Source organism: Marmota flaviventris, unplaced genomic scaffold, assembly GCF_047511675.1.
Source record: "Marmota flaviventris isolate mMarFla1 unplaced genomic scaffold, mMarFla1.hap1 Scaffold_61, whole genome shotgun sequence".
NCBI lineage: Eukaryota > Metazoa > Chordata > Mammalia > Rodentia > Sciuridae > Marmota > Marmota flaviventris.
Window position 1 is genome coordinate 756387 of NW_027288407.1, and position 12876 is coordinate 769262.

The window sequence follows — 12876 nt, forward strand, 5'->3', positions numbered from 1 at the left end:
TCAGTGGCAAAAACTACTGCAGTCTGTTTGGAGCAAGCACCTGAAGTATGTAATGGCAAACCCTGAGGGAACGCCAGAAATGAAGGCTATAGTTGTTTACAGAATGAGACAGTGCAGAGGTTGTGGGGGTTCTGGGCAGAGTAGCCACTGGGGACCATGATTTCTTCTGATGCAAGTTGATCCATGTGTTGCACCACTTCTTCTTTGTTTCAGGTCATCTCCAAATAGCTCATCTCTTCTTCTCTGCTCAATTATCTGGGTTGGGAGAAACTGAATCAGGACATTTTGATACTACACTGGAAAGCCTAGGGTGATGGTTGTTACACTATTCTCCTTTTGCTTTTGAGTGGAACTGGTGGGCTGCTTACTCCCTCTTTGTGTTGAGCAGAGTTATGTCAGGGAGTGGATGATGCAGCAGAGTGACACTAAAATTTGCTTTTGGTGCAGTTATTCTGTTGTTTTCTTCTAATCTGTTGCTTTAAATTAAATGCATTCCTGAATTTTTTCCAGATTTTTTAATGGACATCTTAAGTCAGGGATATCCTTTTCTGCCATTTACTGAATAAAGTAATAGGAAGAGTGCAGTATTTGTTTCCTGCTGTGGATATACGCAGCTGTGCAATGGAAGAGAGGATGAGTCCTGCCCACCCAGGTCTGGGTGGGGGGGGGGGGTTCTCACCTGCCCGCCATTGAGGCCCACCTGATTCTGGTGGGGCATCTCACTCACTGTATAGGTTTTGGGGGGTCTCAGGGGAGTCTCACCCAGTTCTTGGTGGGGTCTGTACAGAATAGCCAGGCGCTGATCACAGTACAGGGGGCGGAACTTCCAGGAGCCAATCACCTAGGGCTATGCAGATTGTGGAATGTGCATTTGTGTTTATCAGTGTCACCTGGTAACGACTATTTTTCCAGTTGGTTGGCAGATAGGTAATGGCAGACCTGCTTTGGTAGGCCACTTGACAGAGGTTGTTACCTAATTGTCTTTAGGATGGATAGAGCCTGGAGAAAGTTTGTTTATGTAAGACTGGGAATCAAGTTTTTCGGATATAACCCTCTTGGGAAGATCCACCAGGCTGCCAAAAATTGTGAACTGGGAAGAATTAAACGTTATCTGGGACGTGGATGTCATGTTGATAGCACCGATCATAAAAATAGGTAATAGGGTCTGGGAGGCCAGGGACTGAGGGGTAAGGGACCAATGGGCTGATGGAATTGAAGCCTGCACCATCCAGGCTGTGGCAATGGGAGCAGAGAAGAAAGGATACCAGTTCTCCTTTCACTAGAATATTTGACTTTAATATCCTGTGGAGTCCTCAATATTCAGGACCTGCACACCTTGGAAGTTCAGTACCCAGGACTTCTAATGGGCAGCTAAACAAAACCAAATTTTTAACTTGTTTCCCAGATACTTAAAATTTCCCTATAAAGTCACTGATTTTTTTAAATAAATACACACAACAGCTTTTAATGTACACATTTTTCAAAAGCATTGAAAAATTTTCAGATGTAATCTATTACCTGTTGTGTCCCAAGAGCCTCACAAGAACTCTGAATTGGGAAGATGGCTCCATGTTCTTTCTTCTTTTTTATATTTTTAAAATTCCTTCACACTAGTATATTTAGGGGTGTGTCTTCCACCTCTAAAAATAAGATTTTACTTATTTCTCACATGCTTCACTCACTAATTTATCAAATTCTTAGGATAACTTGGTGTCATCTTGATAATCCAACCATTTTCATAACAACAGTGTTGACAAGCCCTGAATTTTCTGCAAACACTTCATTAACATCAGTTAGTGAAGGTAACTACCTTTAACTACCTTTCCACATAGGACACTAGAGTTCACTGGAAGCTTTCACACTTTCCAAAACACCAAACACAGCATGCTTTTTCAATTTTGTTATCACTTTAGACTAAAGTAAAAAAGCATCTGCCAAAAGCTTCTCGCACAAAATTCCAAAATTGCTGATTCCACTGTTCCAGTACCCTTTCCTGTAGTTATCCATTACTGTTTATCTGTACAAGCATGGAGAGTAGAGCATCCAGGCAGTGCAAGCTCTCAGTCACCAGGGCCAAGGGAGTAGCACACAAAGGGTGCCTAGTCTGTACAGGGCTGCCTGCTGCTACCCTACTGTAGCTTGCCCTACTCGGTTCTGAAGGGACTAAGAGTATCAAAGGTAGGCCCTGCTTGTGGTTTGTACATTAGAATACTCATTGACCCCAAATGTGAGCTCTCTCTGTGGTTATCAATTTCACAAAAACAAATGAAAATATCAGTACATTTTTTAGTTCCACACGCAGTCATTTAGGGTCATGATGACACTAAGAAAATGTTTGCAATGAACAAACACTTGCCATTCTGTGTATCAAAATACATTATTAACTTTCACAAATTACTTGTTTGCCAATGGCCAAAAGATAAGTTACTGGAACAGGATAAAAAGAATATTCAAATATCTGGAAGAAGAGTAAAATGGAATTGGTAGGTAGTGGCATGAACAGTTTTAAATGTGGCACAGCAGTTATCATTAAATCATCTATTTGAGGAGCAATAAACAGCTCAAGCCATAATCAACAGCCCAATACCACTACTCTTCATCTTAAAAATATTGTAGCTGAGAAATTTATTTCATTTGTTAGACTTAAATTCCTTCTATTTCCAAGGACATAAATATTTTTTTCTATGTTCATATGTCACTGTCACTTGAGCGTCTGTAAAATTAGAGTATTTTATCTGATTAAATTAGAATTCCAAGGTTGGAAATGAAGCTCAGTGTTAGAGCACTTCTTGCATGGCAAAGCAAAGGGTAAGGGTGCAATCCCCAGCAAAACAACAACAATAACATTGTCGTCATCATCAACATAATAAATTTTAAAAAGAGAGGTAGGAAAAAAAGAAGTCTTCTTTCAAATTCATTATTCCTTAGAATGCCTTTGCCAACATGAAGAAAGCATTTATGTTTTTTCTAATACATTTCTATATAGATATCCTGTAGTGCATTTCATCTATTGTAGATATTACTATACATACATTTCTTATATATGCATATTTTATTTTACATATGCAATTATAGGTTAGTAATTTTGTTTTGGTGAGAATAGAAGAGAGCAAGTATAAAAGATTATTACTACTGAAAAAGTATTGCTTTACTTTATAAAAGTTTCACATAAAAATACTAAACTTCTCAACTTTATATTTTTAAGTGATACTTTTATAAAGTAAAGCATTAAAGAATTATTCTTTAATTCTATTCATTTGTACTCATAAAATGAATACATTTTTAATGCGCAAGAAGTGCACATCTATTTATTTTGTATTTGTCATATTCTACTATCTCAGAGAACTCTTACATAAAAACTTTCTAGGTGTGACCAGTTAATTAAAACTGACGTGATAGAACTCAATTTCAAATGAAACAGTTCTTCCTCCTTTTCAATCATGCATTCATGGAGGTAAGAAATTGTAAACGTCTCTTGTGAAAAATTAAGACAATATTAAATACTGAACATTGAAAATACCTGATTCATACATAAATCCCATATATATAAATACTGAATTAATTTAACCATACTAATTCATTTGGGTTCTTTTTCCTTTGGCATTAAGTTTGCTTTTGGTTTGGCCTTTTACTGTTATTATTCAGCCTACTTTACCCATCATACTTTTAAAACTGAATTTGAATGCCATCCATGTCATGAGAACTGCCATAAATCTATTGTTTGTCTCACATTTCACTTAAGGTAAGGCACCATGAATTATGATGGTTCTTTATTTTTTTTATGAAGAAAAAATTAAATGCTGCCAATTATAGTTGTAATGCATCCCAAATTATTAGTGGGATTCCATTGTCAGTGTTGTTAAAATGATAAGAAAAAAAAATCATGTTAGACTCATTGAAATACATAGTTTTTAAAATATATTTTTAAAAATCACTACAATACTACTAACTTATTAATTGAAATACTCTTAGTTGATAAAAAGCAATAATGTTGATTACAATAGCTACCAATTATGGAGCTGCTGCTGGTGCTACAAAATCTTCAGATGTTTTACATAGATTCTCCATTAAGCATCCTGGTAGTATTCAGGGAGATACTCATTTTAATCCTTAATTTTTTAGGAAATTGAGGGAGAGTAAGACTGTGGGATAACTAGTACATCACAGAGTCTAAAGTAGAATTCAAACTGAAGATGAGCTAAATCTCAAGTGCATCTTCTTTCTAGGCAAGTGGGCTGCTCTGCTCTGGGGATGTGGTTATGTGGTAGAGCCCTTCCTTACCTAGAATGCTTCAGGCCTGGGTTCTATCCCCAGCAATATGAAAACAAAGCAAACAAAAATAAGTAAAATCAATGGAACCAGGCACAGTCGCACATACCCATGATTCCAGTGACTTAGGATGCTGAGGCAAGAGCATTGGAAGTTTAAGACCACAGTGGGCAACTTAGTGAGACCCTGCATCAAAATTGTTTATATAATAAAAATATGCTTAGGATATGACTCATTAGTTGAGTAACCCAGGGTGCAATCCCCAGCAGTATCAGAAACAAGAAATAAGAAGAAAATGTCAGTGGCATAGGCTGATCATTCATTAATAAAATAAGTAATGACAGCTACTAAATATTGTACCTTCTTCATAAGAAAATAAAGGAATTATGAGCTATTTAATGTTTATAATTGCATAAATAGTTGTATATTTCAAAAGGTACCTTATGAATTCCTAATAAAGCTTCTTACTTGCACAGAACCCCTCTACATTATGCCTGTGCCTATGGCAATCCAGCAGTGGTGGCTCTTCTAGTGAAGAGGAAATGCAATGTCGACTTGTGTGACAGTGATGGCAACACACCATTGATGAAGGTAGATATACCAGTAGTTTTGCAGGAAATGAATTTGATGAAATGCTTAGAAGAAAAATTGGTTAATGCCATTTAGTTATAACTAATGAGTAAAACGTGAAATATTTTTCTTGGATTTCCAAAATTTACAATCTATTTCTTGGTTAAAATCAACAGGCCCTACAATATGAGGAAGAGGAATGTGCAATTATTCTTCTAGAACATGGTGCCAATTCAAATGTTCACAACAACAAGGGTGAAACTCCGCTCCACTATGTTATCTTTTATAGGAACACATTAATAGCAACAAAACTGCTTTCATCCAATGCAGATATTGAAGCCAAAAACACAGTATATACATCAATCACTATTATTTTCAAAATATTTAATTTTTTTTCTTAAAATTAACAGTAATGCATGATAAAAAATACTGATTATAAGCAATTTTTCTTTTTATTAAAATATTAGCAAATGTTCGAAGTTCTCCTCATATTCTTCCTCCTTCTTTTGTAGCTCATGTGTGTATTTAGTTTGCCTCCATCAGTTGAATCCACACTTAGAATTCAAGAGACTCATGCAGAAATCTGAACTTCAAGCTTCTGTGAAGGAACCTGATGCGGTCCCCTTGAACCATAGTACTGTGTGGTGTGGTGTGCAGGCTTTGCCTCTCACATGCTGGGCACACATGTTCTTCAGTTTGCTTCTGGCAACTGCAGCACTTACTCCAATCACCTACTTTGCCTCTATAAATGAGGTTACAACTCCTCTTTTTTAATATAGTGTGATAAAGATTTCATGGTGTTTTCTACTGATATACAAGAATATGGACTACATAATATATTATGAATCTCTTTCAAATGCGATTAATTGTTTGAATTTAGAATTTGGAAGTCAAATAGTTTTCTCTATATATACTATAAAAATCATGTTCCCACTGGAATTTTTGAAAGGCTGATTAGGTCACTCATTGCTGGAATGGATAAATTATTGCTAGAAGTAGATAACTCATGGATTTCGCCACCTGTACTATGTATCAGTCCTCAGCTTTGTTCCTTTAAAATGCAAATGTTTAGTGTCTTTCATGATGCTACAAGTAATCTGTGTAGATCAGCATAAATCTTGATGATACACAAAATTTCTGAATTAAATTTTGCCTAAAATTATAAGTAACTTTAAGTAGCAATTAAAGTGGATAATAAAAAGAATTTTGGAAAATAACCAAGCATTATGTTACCAGGATTGTCATTACAAGTGATAATACATTTTCAATGTTATTTTTATTAGAGTTTATAGTTTTACATAGTAGTTGAATTCATTCCCCCAAAATCTTACATGCATGGAATTCCAGTTGAGTCATTGATTCCCTCTTTCCATCTGTCTACCCCTCCTCCTCCATTCTCCCCCTCCTATTCTCCTGGACCTCCTTTCAACTGTCTATTTATTTATATTTGGTTGATTCTTTTTACTTATACATAAGGGTGCAATTACCTGTGGTATATTTATATATGCATATAACATGAATTTTAAAGATTTCCTTCTTCATTGCCTTCCCTTTTTCATTATCTCTGTGCCTCTCAATCTTCTTTTTCTACACTAATGATCTTCTTTGCATCTTTTGATATTCTGTTCTTCGTTTCTTTTTCTTTAATTAACTCCAGCTTCCACATATGAAACATTTTACCTTTGAGTTTCTTATTTGACTTATTTCACTTAGCATTATATTCTTGGATACCAACTCATTTACCAACAAATGACATAATGTATTTTTATGGCTGAGTAATACTCCATTGTATGCATATGCACAGAATTCTTAATCCTTTCATCCATTCACAGGTATGTGGGTTAATTTCTTAATTTACCTGTTGTGAATTGTGCTACTGTAAACACACATGTGAATGTATTAGTATACAGTTACACGTAAAATTTTGTTTTACTAATTTTGGGAAAATACTGAGTCATGGGACAGCTGTTTCATGTTGTGGTTCCCTTCTTAGATTTTGGGGAATCTCCAAACTGTTTTCCAGGGTGGTTGTACTAGTATGTAGTCCCACCAACAGTGTAAACGTGTGCCTTACCCCCACATTCTTTTTTTTTTTTTAACCAGGGAGAGAGAGAGAGAGAGAGAGAGAGAGAGAGAGAGAGAGAGAATTTTTTTTTTTTCATTTCCAACAGACACAACATCTTTGTATGTGGTCCTGAGGATCGAACCCGGGCCACATGCATGCCTGGCGAGTGCGCTACCGCTTGAGCCACATCCCCAGCCCCACATTCTTACCATATATATTACTGTGTGTGTTCTTGATAATTACCATTATGGCTGGAGTAAAATAAAGTCTTAGTATAGTTTTTATTTGCATTAACATAATTGCTAGAGATGTAGAAGACTTTTTTATATATAGTTTGGACATTTGTGTTTCTTTTGAGAAATTTCTGTTTAGTTCTTTTGCTCAGTTATTGACTGGGTGGTTTTTTTGTTTGTTTGTTTGGAGTTTTAAAAAATATTTATATTTTAATTCTTATTGTACACAATACATTGATTTTATTTTATGTGCTGCTGAGGATCAAACCCAGGGCCTCACATGTGCTAGGTGAGTGCTCTACCACTGAGCCATAATCCTAGGTCTGTGTTGATTTTTTTTTTTTTTTGAGTTGGTTATTTCTCTTTGTTAATCCCCTCTCAGTGGATTAGTTGGAAAAAATTTTCTCCAATTGCATAAAAATAATATATTTTTGTATTTAACTTTCTGACATGAAAGATAATTATGAAAAAGCAACATAGTTTACTCAGACTCTATCAATTTTAAGCAGAAATTCCTTACATGGGAATCTGGGATTCTGATTTCATAAATAAAAAAGAATCAAGTGGACTTGTATAACATGGAGAAAACTTCCATGTTGCTGGAAAGCTCTCAGAAATATATTCCTGTAACTTCAATTGTTCACATGTGAATATCTCCAATGAAAAATCAGTGTCAAGTAGGTGTTAAGCAATGGAAAAGCTACTTCTGTACTACTGGACATACAATGCACAGTTGTGTAAATTTTCTCTAACAGTAAAACAAGGAATCTTTTCTATGCAGCTTGGTATTTCTGGAAAACTAGACGTTCTTCAGAATATGATTTATACATCCTACTAGTGAGTTGAGAATTTGGCTTGTTAATGAAATATAATACTTATATCCTTTACTAATATGTATTAGGGAATGGGGCTATTGGGATATAAAATACAGTTTATGTCCTAAAGATGCTCTTGGTTGAGGAGGGTGCATGTTACATAACTCCAAGATGCCATGATGAATGCTTGACAGCAGCAAAGATCCATGGAAACAGTAAATGTATGAAGCAGTTTTAGAAATGCTGGAGTTCATGTGGCCATTGTAGGCAGAGGAGAGGCATCTCAAAATGAAAGAGCAGCACTTATGGAAGCAGAATGGGAAGAGAAGAGAGTGGCTACTCTTAATTTACATTATTATTATATGCTTATGTTCATACAGTATTTAGTAAGGTTAACTTCAGTTGAAAAATAGTAATTTTGTGAATAAACTATATTTGTTGTTTTTCAGAGTGGCCAAACACCACTTTTATTCACCATAAAGAAAAACAGACAGATGATGGTAGAATTTTTTATTAAGAATAAAGCAAACATACATGCAGTTGATGATAAGGGAAGGTATAGTACTTTATATTTTTTGGAAAAAGGTTAATATTATAGTAAAATCACTCAAGTTAAAAATATTAAATTAATGGGAATGACAATCATTGGAATAGAGTGAAATTTATGAACATAAACTAAAATTAAGGAGAAAAGCAATTATTCAAACTGAGCAACACAAATAAGAGTATGTAGTATGATTCACATGCCCTTATAATTATTGGCTGATGATTACTATTTGATTTTGTTGATCACATAATCTTGTGTTAGCTAGAGTTTTCATGTTAGTTTTGTAAAATATAGACTTTTAGTTTGTGCTTTTATTCAGTATTGAACTTTTAAAATTTTCTGTAATATTTCATCTTCTCCTGGTATAGTTTTCTTTTGGAAATGCTGTGTTGAGTATAGATAGACATTGAAAATTATTTTTTCCTATATATAACTATTTGCTTTAAATTGCTTAATTTGTAGAATATTGATTTCAGATTTTTCCTGATGTCTAATTAGTCTTAACAAATTTTGAACATTTATAATGAAAAAGAGTGTAAGATATGCTTGAAATCTGGTTGCAAGATTATACATGTAGCATTGATTTCAATGCCTGGCAAATGCTTCTCAGAGTGAATGACTGAAGCAACAATTATTATTATTATCACCAGTGCTACTGTTATTATGTTATTCCTGCAAATACCTTTTTTACTCCTTGACCTTTGGCTGACTGTGAGTTACAATATATTACATCACCCTAAGAAAGAAATGGAGCTTTATTCATTGAAATCTTTGCCAACTCCAGATGAATGACCTCATCATAATTAATGTTCATTGAAGGATTTTAAGTTTGTAACTCTCCCCTTTTGGGACACGTGATTTATTTTTTTATGTGTTTGTTTTCCTTTTAGACTTACAAATGATTTATAAAGATAAAGATTTGATCTTCCAAGATGTATATGTCTGTTAGTGTATGTAGAGCTAGATGTCAAATTGGTAAAATGTATTACAATGGCTTTTTAATTAAACTTATTAAAATACCTAAATTTGGAGTTATCTCTCTTATTTTAGAACAGCCCTCATGTTGGCTGTGGAACATAAATCAACACACATAGCTGAGCTGCTTCTTCAATGTGGTGTTAATGTGTCTGCTTCAGATAATTGTGGAGAGATTGCCTTGTCTTACGCCATTGCTAGTGGAAATACTGCGTAAGTATTTACATTATAATACTAATCAACATTAGATGTATATCCACAATAGTTACACTTGTTGCATCTTATATATGAGGTGATATTTCATAGCATTACTATGTATGTAACCGTAGTGAGTTAGGACAGTTCATTAGTCAGAAACCCTTCAAAGTCTAGCCAAGAAGCAGTGATGATACTTTGATTGGGCAAAGAGAAGGATGAAGGGGTAATGGAGGCAAGAAAGATGGTGGAGTGAGATAGACATTATTACCTTGGTACAGGTATGACTGCATATATGATGCAATGGTACATCCTGTAAAATCAGAAATGAAAGTTGTTGCAGTTGTGTCCAATGAATCAAATTGCACTCTACCGTCATATATACATAATTAAAATGGATTCGTTATTTTTTTAAAAAAAAATAAGTAGTGATGCGTGCATGAGTCACCTTCAAGGTTTGTTCTCTCCTCTCTCTTCCCCTCTCCTTTCTTTTTCTTCTCATGCATGCTGGGAAATTTTCCTACCACTGAGATATACCACTAGCTAATATCTTAGGACTTTGCAAACCTTTATCCTTAGGGTTTCCAGCATTATCCAGTTCATTTCAAGCATAACCCCTCCTCACAGGTACAGATAGTATCACACCTATGGTTTTATAATTTGCTATTTGGGTCTTGAAATTCCTTGTTTAGCTGAAGTTAGCTATTCTACCATCCCCCTTTAATTTATCAAGGACCTAATGATATCCTTGAAGTGTAAGGAAGATAATTCTGTAGTCAGATGGAGAGGAATGAATAGATTTTTAAATTGTTCCTTTGTCTCTGTCAGTTCTGTTGCTGTGGTGTTTCTGCCAGACCTGGCCCTGCAGTCTGGTAGTGAAGAGCTTTTATTTCAAAATATCCTGACTGATCCAATCCCTGAGACTAAATGGTAACCCACACTTAGACTCAACACTCTTTTTAGTTCTCATGCACTTATGCTTTTTATTCAACAGTTGTTTCCAAGCAGAAGCACTCTGCTTTGACAGCTTGGCCTCTAGCTTTGGCCAACAAATACTAAGCACTCTGACCCTGTCCCCCTTTTAGGAACCTTATGTGGAATCCCCATATTAGCCTTGCCCTTTCTGGTGCATTATCATTTTAGGACTTTGTCTTTCAGTCATAAAATTAAAATCATTCAAATCTATTAGAAAGGTTCAAGTAAAACTTCAAGTAATCTCTGGAAGAGATCAGAGTGTTCTGTCATCTTAGCTAACAGATCTGTGCCTCAAATCCTTCCATCCCTTGAAATAGATTTCCTTTGACTGCAGGGGGTTCCACATCACTATTTTCCATGGTGAGTGCCAATTTAGATTGGCACTTCTAGTAGTTTTCCCAAATAATGGAAAATTTCCAAGCTGTTGGAATCGCTGCCTAAAGTTTTCAGCATTTATTAAGGTCTGCCTCAAAAGGAATAGATTAAGCAGATTCATTGAATCTAAGAGAGCTAAGCCCCATCATGACTCCTCAGTATCCATTGTGTTAAAGAAAATTTTGTGTTCCAAGTCAGTTGGAGATTAATGTGGAAATGTAGCTACACTTATCTGCTGATTCTGTTCAACTAGGTAGAGAAGAAATCGTAGTAGTGAAGTTTTTGGCATTTGTTAATTTCTTACCTTTGTTATTATTGATTAGTCTCACAGAAGGGGATGATTATATTCTCTAATTTAAGGAGATATTTATAAATAGAGTTATAAATTAATTGTTGATTTGCTCTGAGTTATAAAGCACAAAGAAGAGCCGAATTGATCATGAAAATTAGGACTCAAGCATTTTTTAAAATAATTTTAACTTTTGAATATTAGAACCTATGAAAAATACACATTAGTTCTAGCTGAGATTGTAAGTAGTTAAGTATGCCATTAATTTACTATTTTGCTTAACATGTTTCAATATTATCTTAGTAAATCTCCATAACAACCTGGTGAACTAAAGTGATACAACCCTTATTTTTTAAAAGGCCTTAAGCCTAAGAGAAAGAAGTTGTGCAAGAACAAAAACTATTTTTTACAGAGACAGGACATTTTCTGAGTTCAAGCTACACTAGTTAATATATTTACCTGACCTGTTCTCAATTAATGATCATTTCATCTTTTTTTCTTCTTTAACTTCAAGCTATGGGTGCAGTGACACATGCATTTACCCCAGATACTTAAGAGACTGAGGCAGGACAATTGCTTGAGCCCCGGTATTTAAGATCACCCTGACCATCATCATGAAATACCATCTCACAAAACAGTAAAAAACAAACATTGTACAAATAATTTTCAAGTTAACAAAATGTTTATAGGGCATACAGATTAGGAGAGCATATGAAAAAGTTCTGATACTAGATCTAAAACATTATTAAGTATTGAATTATATTTGGTCAGTGTTTTCATATGAGTGTTAAAATACCAATTTTATTACTTTTTTTTTCAAATATAGAAACAGGAATCTAATTCTTCAATACATGTAAATGATATTGTGTGAAGAAATTTTACATTAATTTTGACCCTAAAATTTTATGTCTTTGCAGAAGTAGAATATTTTTATATTATACATTCTGTTTCATATATGGTCACATGATAGCAGATTGGACTTGTTATAAAACCAGGTGTTCTTATCAACTGTTAATATCAGCTCCTATTGAGTGCCTACATTATTGAATTTCACAGTGATATTTCTATACACACATATACAATACTTGAATCCTGACCACTCTCCTTACTTCCATTTTCCCCTCTACTACATTTTTCATCCCCAGTTACCTTCCCTCTTCCTTAATGTCCCCTCCGTCATTTTCTAGTCATTCTTATTTTCTTCCCAGATTCCACATGTTAGGGAGAGAATGTGATAATTGGGGTTTTGTTTCTGATTTTTTCACCTTAACATGATGACCACCCCTTCCATCCATTTTACAATTATTGTCTTTGTTTCTTTTTTAACATTTTTATTTGGGGTTTGAAATATACCATTTCCTGGGCCTTAAAATTTCTACTCAGAAATCTAATATTTTTCTGATGTGTTTATAATTGCTTTGGCCCTTATTATAGATTTCAGTGTACCTTTGGTAATTTTATAGACTATGATCTGGAGAAGTTCTTTTCGGGCCATGTCCATTTGGTTTTCTAAATTCTTATACCTGGATGTCCATAACTTTCACAAGATATAAGAAATAGTTTCTTTT

At 34.6% G+C, this 12876-nt stretch overlaps 1 protein-coding gene across 1 annotated transcript in view; it reads left to right on the forward strand.

Annotated features, from left to right (window-relative positions):
* Positions 1–5412: 5412 nt before the first annotated feature.
* LOC139704445 (putative ankyrin repeat domain-containing protein 20A3) overlaps positions 5413–12876 on the forward strand; it is a gene marked incomplete at its 3' end in the record, with an annotated part of 70560 nt that continues 63096 nt past the window's right edge. Inside the window, exons 1-4 of the mRNA XM_071607289.1 lie at positions 5413–5592; positions 8402–8508; positions 9550–9687; positions 10498–10599. Of these exons, the coding sequence (XP_071463390.1) occupies positions 5413–5592; positions 8402–8508; positions 9550–9687; positions 10498–10599 (527 nt within the window). The remainder of the gene's footprint in view (positions 5593–8401; positions 8509–9549; positions 9688–10497; positions 10600–12876) is intronic.